Source organism: Cynocephalus volans, chromosome 6 (genome assembly GCF_027409185.1).
Source record: "Cynocephalus volans isolate mCynVol1 chromosome 6, mCynVol1.pri, whole genome shotgun sequence".
Lineage (NCBI taxonomy): Eukaryota > Metazoa > Chordata > Mammalia > Dermoptera > Cynocephalidae > Cynocephalus > Cynocephalus volans.
The window spans coordinates 33,441,882-33,466,329 of record NC_084465.1 but is presented as its reverse complement, the minus strand read 5'-3'; the positions used below and the strand labels follow the sequence as shown (position 1 = coordinate 33,466,329).

The window sequence follows — 24,448 nt, the reverse complement described above, 5'->3', positions numbered from 1 at the left end:
CAGCCTGGGGTCCCCGCTGGGTTTTGCCAGGCGCGTCCCTCTCGGGAGGCAGATCGCAGCGGCGCAAAGGGGGTTCGGGGCTCTCGGAGCCGCGACGCCTAAGTGACCTTTTCCCCACCCAAGCCACCTTCAGGGAGCTCGTGGACCCTCTCACCGCTGGTCGCAGCGGAGCGAAGGAGGGCGACGCCAGGATATGGCCATGACCCTGGGGGGCGCAGTGTGAGCTCGAGACACTTTGCACGGGCGTTTATGGCAAAAGTAGCAGGAAATCCCTTCTTCTGAGCGAGGGACAACGAGCAAGGACAAAAGGGAATTCAAGTGGAAAAATGTGTGAATGCAAGAACAACCCTCAGCTGGAGCGAAGAGGTTTCCATGAAGCTCTGTGTGGTTCTTTCTCTTTCCGGGAAAAGGCATTATCGTTTTTTTCTCCAAGTGTTCGAAGAAACTTTCCTTCTAGATGTGGTGTTTAACAAACCCGTTCTGGTTGGATACTAGATGGTATTCGTTATTTTCTCCTGCAACACTCACTAAACTGTTCAAGGAATGTACTTTTTTGCCCTTCCCTAAAACCATTTAGGAGGGTAGAGCTATTTCTTTTGAGCTAAAAATGTTTCTCAGTTCAAAAATTCTGCCAGACTTGTTGGTTTTCAACTAAATTCTTTCTTTCTTTTTCTTCTTTAAGAATACTTTTAAAAGAATAACACCACATAAAACTTGGCTTCCTTTAATAGACAGATGTTTGGGCGTCCATCCTAACAGTTACACCAATGAACAATTAAGTCATTTCAAGCAAATTTGGAGTTAGGTTGAAGACAATTTCTGGGCAAACCCCTCAAAAACATTTTCCATTCTTTTTCAGAGTTAATTTATAGATTTTTCTTCACAAATCTTTTTGTGGCTCAAAGGTTCGTCCAGGCAGTCCTCATAAATATGTGAGCAGTTTGCACTATCAGCTTTTGACTGTTGTTATCCTTGCTGTGGAAGCCACTGGGGTGAAGGATACGAAATGGAGCATTCGGAAATCTCCTCGGTGCGGAAAGGAAGGAACAAGGAACATCTAAATCTGGAGAGAAGCTCTCAAAGGCAGACCAGCAAAGGGGCCAATAGGCGGGTTAAACAGGCCAGGCCAGCAGGAAGACCCTCCTGGCCCCAAATGCCTTCCCCTGAACCACCTGCGTTCTCCCTCTATTTCTGAATTCTATCAGCTAGACATTTGAATAAATACTTTTTTTTTTTTTTTTTTTTTTTTTAAAGACAAGAGTTCCAGTAGAGTTAAAGGTGGGGAGTGTTATCAGTTACTCACACCTTAGGACAAAATGGGTCCATTATGCTGAGATGAGATGTATCAAGGACATGGACATTTTATTTAAATAAACTAAATCAAGGGAAAGAAGCGTGGGTAATTTCCAAGTATAGAGCGGTTTGAGCTGTGAAGGAGCAAGCTGGGGGTGGGTGGGTGTGTCCTTGGGGAGTTTAGGCTAGCATAACCGGACACTTGAGGGCTTGAAGAAAAGGATACCAGGTGTTATGATGGGGAAGGAAGGGAGAGCATTCCAAGGCAAACTGCCTTTCAAAAGAGTTAGTCTCTAATCCAGGGAAGGGGAAGATATCTCCTCCTTTTGTTTTTCTTTTTATCTTACCCCTAGTACCCAGAAATTGATCCAAAACAATGCTATCTAATAACTGTGGATTAAAAAGATTTTTGTGGGCTAATGTGGGTACCTAGTTACCATTTATAACACCATGAGAGAACAAATTTGGAGGCTCAAATTATTTCACTTCTACAGTATCAGAACATAAGTTTTCATAAATTCAGAAATACCTTCACTCGTTTCGCATTAACTGACTTGAATGAATGCAGTAGCACAATATGTCAGTATACTTTAGGAAAAATTACAAAAATAAAAATTCATAGAGAAATTACGAAGCATAATACTATTATCTTTCAAAACCCTAGAAAGAAAATATTTGAGAAAATAACTGCTAACTAATAATGTCGATTGCTAGTTAACATTACTAGCATTATTAATATTACTAATTAGTAGTTAACGTTAATCAGTAACATCAACTAATCATATACAATATATGAGTATATAGTGAACATTGTTCTTTGCTATGGTAATCTTTTAACAAATGTGTGCGACTACTAGGTATAAAGCACAGTGTTAATATCTTGTACTCAGTTGATTGAAAACAAAACCAAATGAAACAAAATAAATCAAGAAACAAGAAACAAAAACACAGAGCCAGATAGTTGGGATGTTTGAAATACTGCAAACCTCTTTTACTGCATTTATTCTATACAGGTCTAATAAATACAGAAGTGGTTTTGACCAAATGGGTTTTTATTGCCTGCAAGCGGGTTACACTTAGAAGTAGGAGAAGAAGGTACAGTGATGGAGGCACGCTTGCTACCCCACACCTTAGGATTTCTTACGCTTGAAAGAAGGAATACTCAGAATGGAACAAGACATGAGCTCATTGGATAATCTAGCCTATATTTGGGTTTGGCAGTCCTTTAAGCCCAGGAATACACCTGCAGACCAATTCAGAATACTAAGAACCAAGGTTAAAGATTTATACACATCACAATAATGGCAAATTAACTACAAAACAAACCTTGCACACAAATGATAAACCGTAAGGTACAGACCATTGTAACGAGGGTACGATAGAGTCGGCGCAGTGATCAGAAGTGGCCTCTTCTCACAGTATTACAGTATGAGAAACACATATCTCACTTTACACACAGGACATTACTTTGATGTAATTACAGAATAAAAGGTTAAATCTGCTTTAAAAAAAAAAAAAAAAAGTCCATGTTCCAATCACAAACAAAGCCAAAGCTCACTTAGGTTAAGCTAAATAAAAGAGGATGATCTTCTTAAAAAGAAAATACTTGGCATTTCCCCCTTTCACTCGCTTACTTTTTAAAGAAATACAAGCATATTTATTTGGTCAAAACGATACATGTAATTACAAGGACAAGGTACAAAAAAACAATGTCAAAGTCCTCCTTCCTTCTCCAGAGCTGTGTTCTCAGCCTTCCTCTTCATCACTGTCTTTCATAGTAATGCCCTGAAGTCCTCCTTCTGAGACGGAGGCTGTGGCCTCCTCTACTGTTAAACGTCTGTGCAGAGTATCGTATGTCTTACTGTTCAGCGTGGCTTCCAACACACCCTGCAATCGGAAGTCCCTATAGGTTTTCTGGAGAAAGAAAAGACAAGTAGCTTAGATAACTTAGATTATATGTATACTTATATATGTAGGTTCATGAGTTCAGTCGTCCTTTCAAAAATGATCTTGGACAATCTACTAATGAATTCTGATTGTGGTTGCCCATGTCAATCATCTTGTTGGTGTATTTCTGGGGAAAAAAATTGGATGAGAGACTTTGGATAGTGCTATTCAAACTACAATCACTATGAATACATCAAAGTGTTGTGACTATCAGATGACAAATTAGCCTTCCTCCAAAACATTACTAATTGCACAAAATTTATTATTTGAAAAAACTGTAACAAATAGAAAATGATACGTACTTATGTACGTTTTTAATAAGAAAGATTTCTTAGTTTTTCAGTTGAGTAGTCTTTCCTTTAATACTGAAAAATACATTTCTTTTTGTGAAAATACATTAGTTTTGGGGGACAAATGTGTGGAGGAAGAGGATTAATCCTATTATCAGTAAAAGAAGTTCACATTTTCAGCATCTGCTAATTATAAGATTTACTTACAAGGACCACTGGGTAAAAATTTGTGTACACCTTAAAGTCTCTATGACATTTACCTTTTCCTTTTGAAATTCCCTTGGAACGGGAAGTGCCAAATTCTGGGCTGAAACTTCCATAGATGGGATAATAAAACAAGTATTTACATTTTTTTGTGAAACAATAAATTATAATTTGGTGTATTTGATATAAAAAATAGAATAAATACCATGTTCTTATTTTTATAATGATTCTTAACCTCAACAAAACACTTCTGTGGTACTTAAAATATATAATCTATAAAGCTTCTCTTAAGTTCACTTTTTAAAGTGTGATTTTCTTCACAAATGATGTTCCATGACTAAACCGGACTTGTATTTTACTGTTATTGATTTTTAAAGTTGGAGAAAAAGTCCAGAGTTAGTTAAACGGGGAAACAAAAAACAAATGAAGATATCCTGTTCTGTGAAGGTACGTCTAAGGCTATTTTCAATGCTAAATATCTTTCCTGATTCCTCTACTGTCCTATGTTAGATTTAGAATAGTAAGCAGTCAGATTTCAATAGACTGGCCCAAAGTTTCGGTATGTATCAATATGCCACTGTTCTGTTCTAAGCGATTCCTGGTAGCCATTTTGTTGTTGTTGTTGTTTGCACTTAATAGATGAAAAAAGTCAAATAAGAAGGAGGAATAGTATACTTCATGGCCCACAGCATAACTCCAATAGCTGGAAATTAATATTATGAGATGCTTAGTTGCACCGAACATAGTAAAGTGTTCATAACATTTGAGTGTTCATAACATTCTGACATTTGAGCTGAAGGTACTTATTCACATGAGTTATCAAGTGCTGAGAAGAGCATCCTAGTCTCCTGTATGTACAAACCTGGCCTCTACTTACAGCCTACAGGAAAGTAGGATCATTCCAATGTAGTGAGACCACTGGGATTTTCACATTTTATCTTCCTGTTTTCTTCCACCTGACTCATGCCCAATGGTGTCATTCCAAGTCTCAGAAGTGATATGTCAATAGTAAGGATGGAGAATGAATAATACATATTTTTCTCACTTGATAATCTCCTGATATAAATAAAATTCATATTTGAAAAGTCCATCTTATGTCCAAAATAAACTGAACTCTGAGAAATGCTGCAAAGTATCTGAGGTCAGTGTTGCAACAGAAAGTAAAGTTTAGATTCAGAGAGTATTTCTTTCTTCCTTAAATGAGCAAACCTATTTTATTCAAATTTTAAGAGTCTATTTCAGGACACATACAATCCACCATCCTCACATTCTCTTTCTAAGCTGAAAAAGCTTATTGTGACAAAGTCATTCTAAGTCATAAGTTCTAAGTCATAAGTTGTTGTGACTAAGGTGGTACTACTCTCTTTCACCAAAACTCAGGGTAGTTCGCATCAGAACAGGTAAAGTAACCCTAAATTTTGTCTAGAGAATCTGTTAACTAATATACATGGCATTATTACCATAAAGATTTGAATTCAAAGCTGTAGCTCTCTTATAGTTAGATTAAAAATATATCAAGCCTGCAAAATAATCACCTACAGATGATACATCTGATATAAAGTATTACTGTCCCACTAACAATTATATACTGAGTTTGTGAGTTGGATTTTCTTATTTTATTGGAATGATATTCCTTATACTTAGCTTAATTTTCTTTTCTTTTGTTTTACACACAAACGTTATGGACATTTATTAACTTAGCTTAATTTTCAATACGTTGGCCAGGACAGATCCGAATTGCGGATTTGAAGTCCTGAAGGTTTTCTTATTTATATACAATTAAGACCTCTTCCTTATTCTCTTAGCCAGCAATAGCAAGTTAGGTGAGCGGCAAGGCAGATATCCTTGCAATCTTTCTCTCTTTTTAGAATTCATACAATGTTATCAACACATGGACATCTTCTATGGCTGTCACAAAGGTTTGGTTGACTCTTATTTAAGATCAGTCCCTGCCACAGAGTGCTGCTCACTTGCCTTCTTTTCTCCTAGCAAATGAGGCAGCTGATTTATGTTAGCTGCTTTTAAATGTTATTTGGCCACCAGGGAGAAGACAAATCCATCAGCCATTTTATTACCTGAGGATTCTACTTTTCCTCTTCCCAAATAAATCATTCTGATATTAAAACTTCACAAATAATTTTACAGTTCTTAATTTTTCACAGAAATCTTACCAGAATTTGTTTTTTCTTAGTGAGCAACATGAATGAACCATTAGTGTATAAGTGTCTTTGTACGGCGACATTGGCTATCATACAAATTTTTATGGTGTCTGGGTCTCCATGTGCACAGAACGACAGTGCCTGTTGGTAGTGAGGACTAGACGGCTAGAGGTGGGTAGTATGGATCCTGGGTAGAACGTACTACTCTACTGTAATATGTAGTCCAAGTCTAAGTGATCTGAATGGAAAGAAACCCTAATTATGGACCTCCGCAATTCTATACATGCATTATTTAATAGCTTCTGAAATTCACTGGAAAATGATCATTATGAACAAAACCACACAGATTCTGAAGAATGATGAATCTATGTATGAAGTTCATTAAAGTGTGAATTTTTTTTCCTACTTTGAATTTTACATTCAAATTCAAAATGTAAAATTCAAAGTAGGAAAAAAAATTAGAACATTAAGTTATTAATTCACCTTGATTTTCACTGTGAAAATAATCGTTTTTAATTATTAAATAGAGCCCTATGACTTGATAAAATATATCATCCAAAGAAATCATTGGCTGAGCCTGAGGACTTGTTTGTGAAAAGCAAAACATGGAAAATTAAACATATTAATGAAATTTAATTTTATGACGATCAGTCTTAACTTTTTTTTTCTTCCTGGGCAGCTGGCTGGTGAGGGGATTCAAACCCTTTATCTTGGTGTTATCAGCGCTATGCCCTAACAAGTAAGCTACTGGGTCAGCCCCTAGTCTTAACTATTGATAGCCATAATAAAGAATATATTAAAGTAAGATAAATTAATTGACTTAGAGTACAATGGAAATGCCACATATAATTCATGGAATTATTAATAGTTATTTTCTGCTAAAATATTCACTGGTGAGAATACTTAAGAACTACTCTCATAGCAAATCTCAAATATATAATACTTCACTATATCACACTGAACATCTTGAATATATATATATATATATAATTTTATTTGTCAATTATACCTCAATGAAGCTGAAAAATTTTTCACTGGTGCTTGACCTTTAACTGTAAAGACACATGTAAATACAAGAAAAGAAATAACTTTTAAAGAAACAAATGACAGGCTAATAAAAAATGGAGATTTTTATGCTAAAAACAAAGTAAAAAGCTTAACAATCTATCAGTCCTAATATCTGGCTGAATTTGTAACTTCTGACATCTTGGACACAGTAGACGTTAGCTTGGAAATACGGCTGATAGTTAGGATAACCAGCTAATCCTAATACTAATCACAGTACAGACAGCAATCTTAACATTACCTGTATTTAGAAGGTAAACACATTATCTTCACTTTCTTTTATGAAAAACGAACTTCATTTGAAAGTTCCTCAAGTAACATTTATGGAAACAAAGAAACAATGGAGAACTAAGCCAAATATGAACGTATCATAGTGTGCTTTCAGTTTCTTTGTAAAATAAATAACACCTTGTAAGCAGTATTCTGGATCAAAGATATTTTGTCCATTGAAATGTAATGTGTAGCTATAGTATTAAAATTTTGTGAGTTGCAAGAATTTTATTTATTTATGACTAATCATGATTACAATTATTGTGACATTATAGGTCTAGTTCTGTGTTCCAGTAGATTTGCCAATTTCTGACTCTGGAACAGAACTTCCCTATTTGTGGGTCTTTCTTACCTGTGATAACAGTTATGTCTACAGCACAAAAGAATCTGTATTCTAATTAGATGGCAGGAATCAAGAGAATGATGAAAGATATTTTAATGTGGATAGGAACATCTTTTAATGATGTAACACAGTGGTTCTTTGCAAACTATAGCATGTATTAGAGTCATCTGGAAGACTTGTTAATATATAGACTGTGGGGTCCCACCCTCAGAGTTTCTGATTCAGTAGGTCTGGGGTGGGGCCAAAGAATTTGCAATTTTAACAAGTTCCCGGGTGATGCTGATAATGCCAGAAGTGACACTTTGAGAACTACTGTGTACATGCGTGTGTATACACATAAATACACATACATGCACATATATACCTTATGTGTATGGACACACACATATTTATTACCATTAATAAACAGTACTAAAATGGAAGTGAAGGTCTTCTGTTTAAAAGAACAGTTGATTCTCAATAGCATAGAGTTATGTTTTCAGCCATAAGGTGGAATTTCTGTCTCAATTTTAAGAAAAGTTTAAACATGGGGTGAATTTTGTGCTTTCACTAGAATTTCCAGTGTGTGAAAAAAGTCCCTACTTACTAAATATAATATATAGGTTATTAACTTTTCTCTTGAACAGCAAATATCAAAATGGCCTTACTGAACCTACATAACATCTGTGTTAGTAGTTTTGGATGGTCCCCAGTGCTCAAAGCGATCATCTTTTACATATAAGAAGGGGCATGCTTCTAAAAGAATTTAGGCAGTAACAATGAATGATATTCATACAAGGATATAATAAAATAACTGAGACTCTCCTTAATCTATTGGCAAATACAGTTGAAAAGTCCTCATAATGATATATGATCCTAATAAATTTGAAGCAAATATGTTATGAGAAAACATTTTTATTCTTAAGAAAATTCATGCAAAATTATAGTGGACTTACTATAGGGGTACTTCAAAAAGTTTGTGAAAAACTAAAAGATAACACAAATCTTTCCATGAACTTTTTGAAGTGCCCTTGTACATTCAAGTAAGTGTGCTACGGGCTTTATGTACTTTATCTTAAAATGTGATAACTTGCTAACAACTACTTTTTATTTATTAGTGCAAAAAAGATAAATTTATGTGTATTTAGTAATCTAAGTAAAAAGGGAAGTAAACCTTAGCACATTACTGCTAATAAGTGATGCTTTTTAAGTACTTACATTCGCTCAGTTATAGTAAATATGACTTTGTGTATGTCAATATCTTGCCATGATTCCTTATAGCTTGTTGGGCACTTCACATCTAAACACATTTTGTTTACCTTCACAATCTTGATGAGCGTCTTCAGTTGGTAAATATGAAGCTGGAGGTCTAATCTATCAGCCAGCCACACGCAAATGACTTTCATGGAACTGCTGTACCATTGCTGGAAAGAAGGACGGGGCAGAGGGGAGGACAAAAAAGAAAACAACCTCTGCAGTATTCATTTAACAGATTCGGTAATGAGGGGGTAATGAAACACTCTGAAATGACCACAGATCAGCACTTGAAGTCAATAATGCTATAATTTCCTGTTAACAGAATTGTATGTTTTGCTGGAAAAACTGCTAAGTTGACCTAGGCTGTTCTTAGCATGAATTAACATTACAGTCTTTCAGCTGTAACATATTCATGGGAAACAGTGTTTTTGCACTTTGCAGCCTAGTGGCCTGCTTTGTAATTTGTAGGTAACAACGGGTACTAAATACATGTTACGAGACTGAATGGATGGCCAAGCAGCAGGAAAAAAGCTAAATTATTTTCAAAGGAAAATTTCTTATTAGCCCGCATGTTATGTAAAAATCAAAGAGTAGATGTGTTATGCCATTAGGGCAGGTAGTCAATATCTAGAAATAACATTTTAAAGGAGTGATGGCAAAACGTATCCACAGCTTACTACTAATAAACAGCAATTCTCAATCATACCTTTATCTACTATTGGTTGTTAATAATCTGCTAAGATGTTTTAAATTCACCTAAAATAAAGATTTATTAAGATCTTGGGAAGGAACACTGTCAGATGGAATTCTTACATCTTATAAGAATCACAAAACAGATGTCAGTTGACCAAATTATGGATCTGTTTCATTTCTGCAAGAGTTCATAATTTTTCTCTGTTTATAAGAACTATCTTGAGGGAAATACTGAAATTCTTCTCTAATGTAATTTCCTCCTCCTACATAATGTCTGTGAGTACAGTAAAAGAAGAAATTTTGTTCCTATTTTCAGAAAAAGGCGATCTGCCATTAGCGGTGATATTTTAAAGGATTCAGTGATTATATGCCAGAGCTAGCTTTGGGTAATACTTTAAGAATAACGCTACTCATTCAGATAACAGTGAGAAATATCAACATCCATTCAGCACTTAGGAAATGACAAAAGAGTTTTTCAAAGAGAAGAGATTTTGTGCCTTGCTTTTATACACAAATACAGTGACAGTACAGAACACATGTGTGTGCATATGTTCTTGGGTATTCAAACACAGCAAAAAAAAATCTTAAAAAAAATTTTCCCCCACATAATGAAACAGTAAATTCAACATCTATGAGAAATCTTAAGTGATACATCTAAAATTCTGGATTTGTATTTATTATATTATTATTATTTGTATTTGTTATAATTCTAATAAAGTTAATATTATTTGTATTTATTATAGTTCTAATAAAATTTAGTACAATACGAAAATAGTTTTAAGTGTAAATTAAAAGCAAGTTAATTTCACATTTCATCACATTTATTTCTATTGTTAATATACTGGACATACATGTACAAAATGAGAGAAGCTAATTAAAATAAATAATTTACTAAATATTATCAAATAGGTGAATAAAAATTTCATTTTTAAAATATGGGATAGACCATGATTTTTACAAATATGTTATTCTGTCCCTAATTTTGCTCCTTTCTATTGATTACTTTCTGAATTTTCAGAACACATAAAAAATGCCAGATATAAATTTTATAAAATAAGACACTTACCCTCCCAAATTCTTAAAAAACAAACTGCTAGTAAATTCAGTACTTCAGTTGACATATTAAATCTCAAAATCTTTTATAGGTGCTCACTTTAATTTCTGACGTTATTTGAAATGAGGAAGTATATGATTTTAATAATTTAGAAACTCAGTTTCTTCAGTTCCATTTTAATACAGGTAAACACTCACAGGTATTGTTGATATGGAATATTAATATACTGAATTAAGACTCTCACTCCCACACCTTTCTCCAGATCATTTGAAAGCTAAAATGTTGTCATAATGGATGTCTCTTAAAAATTATAGTCCTTCTGCAGGGACAGTAAGTTCTTTTTTGTTGGGGGGATAAAATATTATATATCATAAGTCTACCACAAACTTACTAGTTAATCTGTCTGTTAGACTACGCAGTTACTATACACATGATAAGCTGTATAAAATTGAGGGAAATGAAAATACTTTCTTAGAATTACTCCAAATGCATCTTTAAGTGTTTTAAAAAATCCTTACATAATTCAAAACTAATTTAACTTCATTCTCCCATTATATATAAATGGTATTTACAATTAAGCGATAATTGAAAGGACATTTAATGTAACAGAAATTATTTATATGATAATTTCTTTAAACTCGATGCCAAAATTTTAATTTTAGAGAAAAAGAATTTGGGAATAAAATGATCTAAAGTTAACTATAAAGACAGAGAAAAAGAGAACTATTGTTAAGCAAAATGTTTAAGCTACTTTAGCATCATCTTACTTTGAGGCAAACAAATAGTTCCATAAGGAAAGTCTATGAGAAAAATTATCCTAGCAGATAAGAATGTATATTTTTGGTTCCTAGGTCAAAGCATTCTGAAGAGGAATTTCAGCTAAATTAAGCAAATGTTTAAAGGAAAGCAGTAGTTTAGCTCACAGTACATGCTACCACTAAGAATAGGCTAACAACAAAAACAAACAACAAACACTACGACTGCTTCTTTCTCATATATGGTGAAACTCAAACTCAAACACACACACACACACACACACACACACACACACACACACACACACACACACACACACACACACACACACACACACACACACACACACACACACACACACACACACACACACACACAAAGCCACTAAGCATAAACCTCTGGCACTTCCCTATTTCTGGTGCGGGTCCCATTTTTTCATCTTGAGAGAAAAGTGAAAGGTAGGTTAGGTTCTTTCCCTGTTCTCCGTACCAAACCAAACCAACCCATCCTCTAAAAAACAAAGAAAATAATTGAAAAGAGCGAATGCGCAATAAAATCCAAATATTAGCAAATATCTTTTCATTTCGGCAAAGTTAATTTTACAAAACAACTTGGTTGACTATTCACTTTTCCCTTCAGTGGACGACAAGGAAGGAGAGCTACAGCCTGCACCGATGTCATGGGTAGGGCAGGACCGCTTTATTCTTTGCTTTGGTCTACACAGGAATAAAGCAGTAAGTGTATTTTTTACAATTTTTTTTTTCTACATCAATCCATGACAGCAGCCTACCACTTTAACAAAATATATGGTGTTTTGTTTTTTTTTTCTTTTTCTTTTTCTGGCTCATTCAACTCCTGTAAGGGCATGTGTTACTCACTTCATTTTTTTGAGATATCTCGTTTAAAGCAAAAATAAAAGAAAAGGAAAGGCTGGGGTTGACTCTGTGAGACCCCTGTATTTATTCACACTTATTGTGCATGACTGTAGACTGGTAAATCATATTAGCAGCCCGTCTCCCCATCAAGCTGCTACTTGCTTTCCAGCCCTGGGAAGGTTCAACAAATCAACAGGAGCACGGAAAACAGAACATCAGTCTAATCTAGTGTTTAAGGTGAAGTTTTCAAACCCAATCTAAGAAGATCTTTAGAGCAAGCAACAAGCTGAAGGGCTCAGAAGGTGGTATTGACAATGAAAGAGTGTTGAAATATTGAGAAGCGCAGCACTTGTGCATTTTTAATAACAAGAGGGTCAACAAGGACACAGCTCCCTCAGTGCCAGGAGTTGCCACTGACTATGGAAATTGCCACACCAGGGCTATAAACGCTTGCAGTTCATCAGCTTTCTTAAACAGTTCATCAGCTTTCTTAAACACCCTGAACCCCCTCAGTGGACCTTTAGTCTTGAATTAACAAACCAAAGCAATGAAAGAGGGTGCAGTCTGAATGGCTGGCATTGATCCCCAACTGTGTCAGCACTGCTACAGGCCCTGAAAAACTCTCTCCATTGTCAATAGAAATTGACAAACCTCCTCTCCTAAATAGTGCAGCTGAGCCGGGCAGGCTCCATGCAGCTGTAAAGGGCTCTGCTCTTGGGGCCGGGGAGCACTAACAATAGAACAAGCATGAGCTCTTTGTCAGTCCCAGACTCGGCAATTTTCTAACAAGGATTAAAGTTGTTTCTCCGCAGAGCTGCTGAAAAGAGATTTAGCAACATACCGTGCTTTCTTCATGCAAGTTAAAGAGAAGTAGTTAAGGAATTTCATTATTCTGTTCACTAGTGGAAATACAAAACAAATATATTAAATATGCACAACTCCCATTTTTGACTAATTTATAACATTTTGAGGATGATTCAATTAAATATAACACTTATTACCTGGAAACAAGCACTTTACTTTTATTTTGGAAGTTTTATTTTTAAAAAGTCCAGCTGCTTGCCACCTGGAATGAGGTCTCAATACATACTAATGCACAATGCCTTTAGACCCTCTGCGGCTGATATTCCTAAATCTGAATCACAAGACCACATAGGGTTTGTATATTGCGGCTGCTTCAAGCAAATGATTTCTGTCAGAATGAGGCTTCTGATGATGGTGGCAAGTAAAAATAGCTGCTTTGCTAGGGCACAAATCTGTGATATATTTACTGCTTAAATGTTTAGCTTTTTATTGATTACGAATTGGTACTAGTTGATACATTTTCATTCTTCTCTAGCTATGCTTGTCTCAATAGGTGAAGAAAAGTAAAATGAAAGAAAGAAAGAAAAGAAAAAGAACCAACACTTTTTAATGCACTAACACATGGAACTGCTAAATTTCTGCAGTATGTATTTCTTCATTTATTTCAAGAAAAACTGTCTTACAAGAGTTAAGTCACTGTGCTGAAATGAAATGACACTTAGAAAATCTCGCTTTAAAAAATATGTACCTTTCAAATGTAAAGATGAATTGAATAAAAGAACAATGTTTTAAAAATGCTGAAGGTTTTGATAAATCTGATAAATATACAATAAGCCATCCTTTAAGATCATTTTAGTAGCTTTATAAAACAAAATATTTAGAAACATTAATGACCTACAGTTTCACCAGTATATTAAAAAGTAAATATAAATGATTTATTATACATTGAGTTTTCCTTTTTGTCAACAGTACACCTATCTAATATAACTAAATTTGTGGCTCTATTTTACTCACTTGCCATTTCTAAATGCTAAAATGCAAATTTTATACTAACAGTAAATTTGATACAATAATACCAATGTTCTCACCTCTATTCAAGGCATCCCCCTGAAACTATCATACCCAATTCCACAAAGCAGACCCTAAAAGCACAAGCATTTTGAAAGTTTTAAGTGTGAATTTTTTGTTGGCTTAGAATAGGATTAAGGGCTATATTTAAGGAAAACTGAAACCAGATTATTATGGTTAAAAATACAGGAAGTATTCAACCCAACATACACCGGATCAACATTCTCAGCCAGACCTAGAGACATTCATGGGGGTAGGGGGTGTAGAGATTTGTGTCTGGACATGGAGCTCAGGGCTGCTGTCAACACACCAGAGAAGAACATAAATGTAGAACCTGGGAGGGTGGGGAGTGCTGGCCCCTCTCATGCTGCTATTTGCTCAACTGAAACTGTCACTTGTCTTCTCTGTGCCTCAGTTTCCTCATCTGTAATAAGAGGGACAGATTATATGAACCTAGCATTAAAATAATGAGAATCTCCTGTTCTATAGAAATACTGTGAGTTTAGAGGAAAGGGCATGAAGAGCTTGTGATTCTTGTAAAAATGAACTTAAAGAAAAAGCCACATTGTCATTCTTTTTGTTTTAATATGCTGCTTCAATACAGCTTTACTCTTACAGAATAAAGAAGAATGCAAGTTTAGAGGTCTAGAGTTCCAGAACTTTTTAGCGTCTGTTATTTTGTTTTTAACTTATTCATCTTGGCCTCTTAATGTACTAGATATTACAAAAATGAAATGATAATGTAACATGAGGAGTGAATAAGATTCCACACATCCTAATGCTTAAGAACACTGGAAAATATTTTTTCACTGTAGCAAAACAATGCAATGTGGAAAAAAGATCCCTGGTTGTTCCACAGGGGAACTCTAGAAGCATTTGATTCATGTCTTTTTCTTCTGTGTTGAATGAATATTCAAAGTGATTTTCATTTTTGAACTTCATCAGAAAGTTTGTACATTATGAGCATTATGATGTCTGCTAAGAAAGAAAAAGTATAAAACGTACAAACATGGAAGGGTTGGCATATCGCAGGTGCCTAATAAATGCTTGTTGAATGCTGAAAGAAACTTCCCTATCTCTGGAGTTCAATACATCTTTTTTTAATGCATGGATATAGTAACTGAGATATTTCCAGATGAATTAGATCCTTTTAGTTACATAACAGAATAAGTTACATAACTTCCATTAGATTGGGAGAAGCATGATGATCTCTTTTCAGTTCTCTATTACTTCATTAATTCAAACTTCCTTTTTTCTAAACTGTCCTGAAAATAAGATTAAACTAGCCTGTCTTTCTCTGCACTACACAAATGTATTACTATCAATACTGTTCTGTATTATTTATCATCAAGTAGGCAAGTGCCTCTTTAAGTTTATTCTGTGGCTCTTTTCCTGGTGCTAAAAAGATTAGTGATTACAAAGTGAAAATTTCAGTTCGTCAGTTGTTCCCTCCCTCCCCTACTTAGTGACAGACAATGGGATGCATACTGGTTTGGCTAATCTTTTGAGTGAAATGACTAATTAATGGTTTGGCTGAACTCAGTGGTCAATTCATAATGGTGTAGTTACCAGTGTGGGGCACAGACACTGTCTAAGAATGATTCAGTTTTGGGCACTCTGGTCTTTTCATCTGGCTGAATGACTCATTTTGAATACTGCATGTTAAATACTGGTCAATATTGTATTTTAAATCAATAATGTAGGGTCTAGAAAAAATATATTAGACTCTTGAAACTGCTATTAAATGGAACAAATTAGTTTCAAGATAAAACCTAGTTCTGAGAATTAGCTTTTTGCAGGATTTTCTGCTTCAGTTTCCTTATAAAAATGGGAAATAGTCCAAAATCACTTTTTGAGAGTGTCATAAGGACTGCATAAACAGCTACCTTTCTATCTCCGAGTCACGGTGCTTTCCCACAGGAACTGTTTTCAGCAAACGGAATGACCTGCAGCTCTGCCACATCTTGGGCTTCTCTATACCCTTGGTTTCTGGTCACGCCAGTCACACTGTCTGGAGTTTTATTCTCAACCACATCTCCTGGCCAGATTCACAAGAGCCTTTAAGACTTAGTTCAACCATGATCTCTGCTTTGAAGCCAATACTATCTCTTACCCGGTAGGATTAGGTGCTCCCATATTTTCTGCTCCTAGAACTCTATACCGGTGTCCATAAAAATACTGCACAACGTGGTATATATGTCTGCCTCAATCAGCTGAGAGCATCCACAAAGCATTAACTGAGTCTTATTTTTATTGATTATCTCCAGCCCTTAGCAGAATGTCTGGCACATGGCATGCATTACATCTTTGTTGAAGGACTGAATGCTTTTATATACTTAGAAATATAAAATGCTATATATCATAGTGGCAGGGCAGCTTTTCAATAGAAAAAGGACAGAAGAATACCACAGCCAGATTCACTGTTGACTTGAATCATATTTAATTAATTAAAGAACAATTTAACAGACATTAAATTTGTAGAAATCACAGAAAAGTAAATGATTATACTTGGCTAGAGATATTTAACACAGGCCTAAAATGGAGCTTAAAAATGTGACTGTCTAATTTCATTTTAGGTGATGAATGAAATAAAGGAGTACTGTAAATTAATAAACCTGTATATGTACATATACGAGTGTCCACACACAGATGCTCACACACAAGGATAGGCTAACACTACAAATTCAAGTGCTGATGTGCTCAGATCTTGTACTGGACCTCCAGAGGCTGTCACCAAAGCAGGGAGCTGCCTCTCCAGGATATGCTCAGGTGTAATGGTACCCATTCCTTGGGTTATCTGAGGCTGTGGGGGCATATTTGGAGGTATGGCCGGCTGTGTTGCCTGTGTATTTTCACCACTAAGTGACACATCCCAGGTGCCTTCTATACTTTCTTGGCTTTGTGAGCTGATTTTAAAAAGAAGGGAAGAAAAATATTATTGCTGTGGCAACGTTGACTTCTGTCTGAGGGAATATGAGCGCTCTCTTGGGAGCTGATACAAGCCTGGCTTTTGAGCAAAGAACCCAGGAAAGATGGAGAGGGACAGTGTGCTCTGCCTCACAGTCACGGCGTTTGATGTTGCAAGCACTTGAACTAGGTACAAACTTTGTGTTGGCACTAAACTTCAAGTTTCCAATCATCCAATTAAAATAGAGAGAGAAATAAATAGATGCATAAGTATATTTCATAATAATCACCATTATCTACTTTGAAAGAGTATTGAATTTTAGGTCTTAATAGTACTTCCATTTGGAAAAAAATCAGTGAATATTCTGCAGATGAAAAAGGGAAACATTTTGTGTGGAAATTACTAATATTTTACAAAGATCCATTTGGTCATGAAAATGTAAGCTCCCTTAGGGCAGGGACTTGGTCTATCTTGTTTAACATCATATTCCCAGCCTATAGTAGTGTGTGGTCTTTAGAAAATGTTAAATAAATACAAGTTGGGTGAATAAATGATTAACAAGAAGGGTTTCAACTTCCTATTCTAATTAGAATCCTGAGTCACTGTGATAGAGATATCCAACTATGTGGGAAAAACCAATGCCTAACATTTTAATCCAAACATTTACCACCACTCTCTACATATAGTAATGGATGAGTAAATTGGATTTGTTTTCTAGACCTTATACATACCCAACATCAACTGAATGGATATTCTACATCAGTAAACATATAAAGTAGTAAGTGAGAGGAATGTCAACAAAAAGAGATATGGGGAATATATGGAACCAAACCTAGGGAGATCATCACAGCAAAAGTATGAGAAAGTTATGTATTAGAATGCAAAAATAGAAAAAAGGCTTGAAAGAATCTTGCTCAGCCCCACTCAAATACTGCATCCTATCCCTGAATCTAAACCCTAAGCATGACTGAGAATCCGCTAGCAAGTTTCAAAGGACGGCCACAAAGATGATTAAAGGGCTGGAAAAGGGACCTATGAGATGAAGTTAACAAATAGGGATTATTTATCCTGGAGTAGACAAGTATGACAGGTCCCTTAATAACAGTCTTCATATATAGGAAGGATTATTCCCTCAAGGATGCTGGCTACATGCTTTTTGTTCTCCGGTGAGAGGAAAAGGGGAAACGAGTTTAAAAATCAGTATGAAGAATTTAGGTGAGGTTAGAACAAAATATTTTTCTCATACTAAGTTAGCAAAATTTAGATGGTCTCTTATCCAGGGCTGGGCTGAGATCAGAAAATTGAGGGCTCTCTATAGAGTTTACGCGTTTATGAGTACTTTTGAAAATTATCCTCTTATATAGTTTCCTGTCAATGCATTCAGTAAACACATATAATGATGGTTTTGCCACAATAGCCACTTTCCTAGACAGTTTTTTTTTTTTTTTAGGTTGGATTTAGACAACAGTGGTGACCTGGCTGCCACTAGCGTGCCAACTTGTGAATGATGCCAACCCTGCAGAGGGGACTGTGGGGAAGGCTTGCAAAGGGGGTGGGAGAGTACAAAAAGCCACAACAGGAAACAGTCTTGAAGTCATGTGTGTCATTTGCTTATGAAGTTAGGATTGGAGAGAAGGAGAGGAGTAGCTGTCACTTCTATGAAAACATTGCATTGGTCAACCGATAGTGGTGCTGGTCTCAGGGGATGCCAGGGCATTTCCATGAATAAGTCACTAGCGGCCAGTTGAAGTGCAGGCATGCAAAATCACCATGGAAAAACCAGGCTCTATGTGGAGATGTCAGAATTTCCAGACCATCATAAAGGTGAAAGAGGCATGAAATCGATACTAAATAACTTTTGAAATGCTCAACACATTGCTTATAATCAACTTGATTATCTTTTATAAAATCAGTAGAGAGAATGTTCTAATTTCTTCAATGACTATTAAGTCTTTGTTACTGGCTTGGGAGGATGAATGCAGATGCACATTTATTCAGTTGGTGTTTAGAAAAAATTCTCCATGAAAGTGAAAGTTTTGTCACCTTCCATTCATCAAAGAGCAATTTTACCATTGCTAAGAGAGTTTAGGTGATCAACAATGATTTTTTTTTTCTATTCAAGCAAAAACCTCCGACCAGTTTGCATGTGGGATTTTTTTTCTTTTTTTTTTTAAATTCTGAGCACAATTAAAGGTGAGTTAAAGCTTTGGTGGAAATCTAAAGAGCATCAGCAAATCTGAGCACTGCTCAGCTTTTGAATTGCTTTTCTACTTCTCAGTTCTTTTAAATGGTTTTCTATGGCAGGAACATTTTTCTTAATTAGTCACAGCTAATTAGTGTTCTGGCATAGACAAGTAATCAGAAATGTCAGAGCTGCAAGGCTACATCTCCCTAATCCTTTGATAATAATTTAGCCTCCTGGGAGGGCCCCAAGCTGCGGTAAGTAGTGACTGACAATAAGGCAAAATTAGGTGGGCAGCAGACCATTAGGATAGAAAAATAAAAAGCACTACCAAATCCTGCTGAGCACCATCAGGCAACTAACTGCACTGCCAGATGAGGTGCCTGTTTAAGCCTGTGTTGTTAATTAGCTGATTCTACCAGACCTGCCACAGATGTCCAGGTGCCTCATGCAAAGATGTGTATTTCTGGGAATGTGCCAAATGACAATTGTGTTCCATGATCACATTTCAAGAATCTAAGTAAGAAGTCTGCATATTTCTTGAAGATTCTTTTGATTATCAAAGAAATAAGATCAACGTGCTACAGTACATTTTCTTGTTGAGTTTCTTTTAGGCAATTAGGTACGCTTATCTCAAATTTCTTAGGTTTTAATTCACCAGCAGCTTAGATTCAAATGAGAGCCTTTGGCCTCTGAACGGCGTCTGAACTTGCCAATGCTATTTTGGCATACACGATACATCAAAAGTTGATCCTTTTATAAATTCTTACACTTACAAATAATAACTTAACATTAAAATGAAGATTATTAAATTACAGCTGTCTGGTTCATTTGAGTTGAGAGCAGAGGTTCTGAAGAGAAACAAACTTGGAAGGGGGAAAAAAAAAAAAAAGCCCAGAAAAACCAGCTAAGGAGCAAGTCCTGTATGGCATTTACTGAAGCAGGTACGACAATATAGAGAACAAGTTTGATATGAATAGCTTGGAAGAGGTCAAATAACTTCATTGGAAGTCCAAATACTGTAGGTAAAACAAAGCAGGAATATATACAGTTAAGAAAAAAAAATCTGGAAAACAATGTGTTAATGCAGCAATTAATGAGATGCTGTTCCTATAATACATTTAACAAACAGATTAGCCAAACTTTTCGTCTACCTTTAGTACACAATGAGGTACCAGGGTACACAATAAGACAATGTTTAGAAATAAATGACCTCAAACATCCTCAAGTACATTGTTGAACTTATATCAATTATCTTTCTATTGATAGAAAAGAAAATAATGGTTATGACATGGGAATAATATTAGTATTTAAGTGTTGACAGGAAAATCATGGTTGGGCATAATGGGCCATCAATTAATGTTTTATATTGGAGTACTTTTTAAGTAGCAACAAAATAAAAAAGAAAAGACTCTGCAGTGGGAATCTATACTAACTTACATAGTCTATATAAAATGCCTGGTTCTTTCAAAGTGAAAGATCACTGAACAGAAGAAGACTTTTTATTTTTATTATTTTTATTTTTTGGATTAAAGACCTAGGTACAAGACCAGAAACTGTAAAATTACTAAGGGAAAATATAGGTGAAACACTTCAGCAGTTATATCTGGGCACAGGCTTTATGAACATGAGCCTGAAAGCGCAAGCAGCAAAAGAAAAAATAAACAAATGGGACTAACTCAAACTAAAAGGTTTCTGCACAGCAAAAGAAACAATCAACAGAGTGGAAAGACAACTTACAGAGTGGGAGAAAATTTTTACCAACTATGCATTCGATGAGGGTCTAATATCCAGAATATACATAGAACTCAAGCAATTATACACTAAAAAAATAAATGACCCAATTAAAAAATGGGCAAAGGAGCTGAATAGACATTTTTCAAAGGAAGACATACAAATGGCCAACAGATACATGAAAAAATGCTCAACATCACTAGTCATCAGGGAAATGTAAACTAAAACCATATTGAGATACCACCTCACTCCAGTTAGACTGGCTATAATCAAAAAGACGGTGAATAACAAACGCTGGCAAGGATGTGGAGAGAAGGGAAACTACTGCACTGTTGGTGGGACTGTAAATTAGTACAACCACTTTGGAAAACAATTTGGAGGTTTCTCGAACAATGACAGAGACAGATAGATCTTCCATATGATCCAGCAATCTCTCTTCTGGGTATATATCCAGAGGAATGGAAATCATCATGTCGAAGAGATACCTGCACTCCCATGTTTACTGCAGCTCTGTTTACAACAGCCAAGATATGAAACCAACCTAAATGTCCATCAATAGATGATTGGATAAGGAAACTGTGGCATATACACACTATGGAATACTACTCTGCCATAAAAAAGAATGAAATACTCCCATTTGCAACAACATGGATGAACCTGGAGAAACCTATGTTGAGTGAAACAAGCAAAGCACAGAGGGATAAATACCACATGTGCTCATTCATATGTGAGAGCTTAGAGAGAAAGAAAGGCAGGAAAGAAAGACTACGGTAGTGACGTGATCCAACAGAGGGAGGGAACATTCCTAGGGCTACAAATTGGAATATTCCTAGAGCTACAAATTAGGGGGAGGGGGAGGGAGGTTGAGGGATTATTGGGAGGGGACAAAGGGTACAAAAGTAACTTCTGGTAATGGGTATGCCCCCAGTATGAATCTGGCCCTCACATCATGGGCAGGAGGGAGGACAATCAGCTTTGTATCTCATGAATATTTGTAATAAATAAATAATAAAAAAGAAAAAAGAAGACTATTTTTAAACTGATATTCTCACATAAGAGAATATAGACATTTATATATATACATATATATATATTTATAATATCATAGAATTATAAGAAGGCAGAGACAGCCTTCTATCTTAATGGATTCCAGCCTGCATTCCTAACAGAAGCTGATTATATACACAAAGAAAGTTACCCAGAGAATATGATTGAAAAAGTACATAGTCAGCTCTAAACACATACCAGCAAGTGTATTATGGAAGAAAAGTTTTATCTAGTAGTTACTTTTGCTCATGTTTTGTTGATTTCAACTCTTCTTGGGAAATCAACATGGTGGTAAATTGAATCTTTAAATAAAGAGTAGTAGTGTTGATCTTACCAAGGGTGAATAAACTCTTGCATCAAAAAGTTTGGGCACTGGTATGAAACACTAAACTCAAAAATTCTGATCGTCACACAAGCCACAGGTGTCTGTGTGTCAGGAGAGATTCCGGGTACATTATGTGGAATCCAGGAACGAACAAGAGCATATAAGTGCAAAATTAGTTTCATTCTGAGGGGCATATTCACTTGTAATATTTTCAATTTTTTTCTTTTTATCTTAGCATATCTTAAAATGACTGCTGAACCCATTTGTATAGTTTAGGTCAATTTTACTTAAAATGTTTAATTTAGAGTTTCTTAACTGAACAGTAAGAATTCTTTTCATGGAAAGTCCAGAGAAACCAATCCTTTATAAGACACTATTTGGGTGAATATAACTGATTAACTATGATTTAAGGAATTACTTTTAATTTTACAAGACATCATAATAATATTAAAAAAAAATCTCATGAAGATGAAATGCCTTAACAATTAAATATTTAATCAGTTTATAACACAAGAGAATGTTTAATCTGCATGATCTACCAATTAAATACTGCACCCTGATGTGTCTTCAGCAACAAGAGAGCTAAAACAAGATTGTTTCAAAGGGACTCAAGATGGGTAATACTCAATAAATGTACAAAAGTTGAGAGAGTTAGGTAGGTTTAGTGTCTATCTTGGAAAACAAGATGTGGATAGTCAACCTCCAAGTGCCTTTGCATTGCAACATTCTTAGCCCTTAAGAAATGACCACAGAGGGTGCTGCTGTGACGGATGTCAGTTTTGACTTCTGAAACATCATCACTTCCCAGCCCCGAGAACCAAAGCTCTCAAGGAATGCACCCATCATCTTTCCTGAAACATAGATACATGTGGCTTGTGCCTGAAAAACTGAGAGTGTCCTGAAACCTGAGGGTGCACAGCCATTCTGCCTGGGAAGAAACATCATAGCAGGCATTAAAAATAGAGCTGAAGAATTAAAAAATCTTTGTCATACTTTTATACTGAGATTAGACAAATTGAAGATGGTTTTAATTTGATAAAGATTTTACAAAGGCTGCTGACAGTGATGTTTTACATGTTAGACAAAGGATATTCGGGTAAGAGAGATTTCCTACAAAACAGGAAAACCTTCTTTTGGCAAATCCACGATTTTTCCAACTTTGAGTTAACTTCCTTTAGACTTCTATTACCCACATAAATCACTTTTCTTAATTGAAAAGTAAATGTAACATGTAGATTTTAAATTTAGCGTGTGTCTCAATGGCCACTTGGCAGGCAGAGACAGCCTCTGTTTAAGATATCCTGGTCACTCAGAAACACTGAGCCTGAATACAGAGTACATGGGTTCCAACTATTTTTCTAGATTTGGGTTTCAGAGCTATAGCGGTAGATACACAGAAAGTCACACAGCACAGCTACTCTTCTATAGAGACTCTCTTTTCTATTTACCTTCTGCACTTGCTGTTGCTTCTTAAGTAGAACACCTTGCTTTTACCTGACCATCACAAAAGAACTTGAGAATTGTTATTCTGGGATGCAACACCCATTATGCAACCAACCCAGCAATTTCTGTCACCATTCCTAAAATTAAAACTAAAAGAATCATTGGTTTAAAGTCTGGGAAGGTTTCAGAAATCATATGGAGTTCTAGACCAACATCATCTGTTTATGTATACTAACTAAACTAAATCTTAAACAAATGGCACAACTTTTTGAAACTCACCCAGACAATCTATGGCAGAACTGTGGGTGGAATTCAGGTTTCTGGATTCCCAGTCCAGTGCTCTTCCCATAACACTATTTTATTATTTCAAATTTTGTAAACCTGAGGTGAGGTAGAGAGAGCGTGGACTTTGAAACCAGAGACACAGTTTCAAAATTTGATTGAACACTTAACAAATCACTTATTTTCTTTAACCTAAAAATAAAGACAAAATGGGGATGATGGCATCTAATACAGAAGATTGGAAATGATACAGGTAAAGCACATGTCCTGGCACATGGAGGTGCCCAGGCAATGGAAGTGGTGACAGCTATCATTATTTTGACAGTTTGAAAAATTAGGGGTGGATTTTAAACAAATTCAGTTATCTCTTTTAATACCATGCACCTGCCATCATTTATATTTTAACGTTTTTGAAGTTATTTCTGTTTTAAGCAGAAAGTCTTTCATAAGTTTAACCACTTATGGGGTGA

The 24,448-nt window shown here is 35.6% G+C and overlaps 1 protein-coding gene across 13 annotated transcripts in view; it reads right to left on the bottom strand.

Annotated features, from left to right (window-relative positions):
• Positions 1-3,039: 3,039 nt before the first annotated feature.
• CADPS2 (calcium dependent secretion activator 2) overlaps positions 3,040-24,448 on the bottom strand; it is a 498,805-nt gene continuing 477,396 nt past the window's right edge. For all 13 annotated transcript variants that reach the window (XM_063101364.1, XM_063101369.1, XM_063101373.1 and 10 more), the window contains 2 exons: positions 8,870-8,974; positions 3,040-3,207 (listed from right to left, as the gene is read on the bottom strand). In XM_063101364.1, the coding sequence (XP_062957434.1) occupies positions 3,040-3,207; positions 8,870-8,974 (273 nt within the window). The remainder of the gene's footprint in view (positions 3,208-8,869; positions 8,975-24,448) is intronic.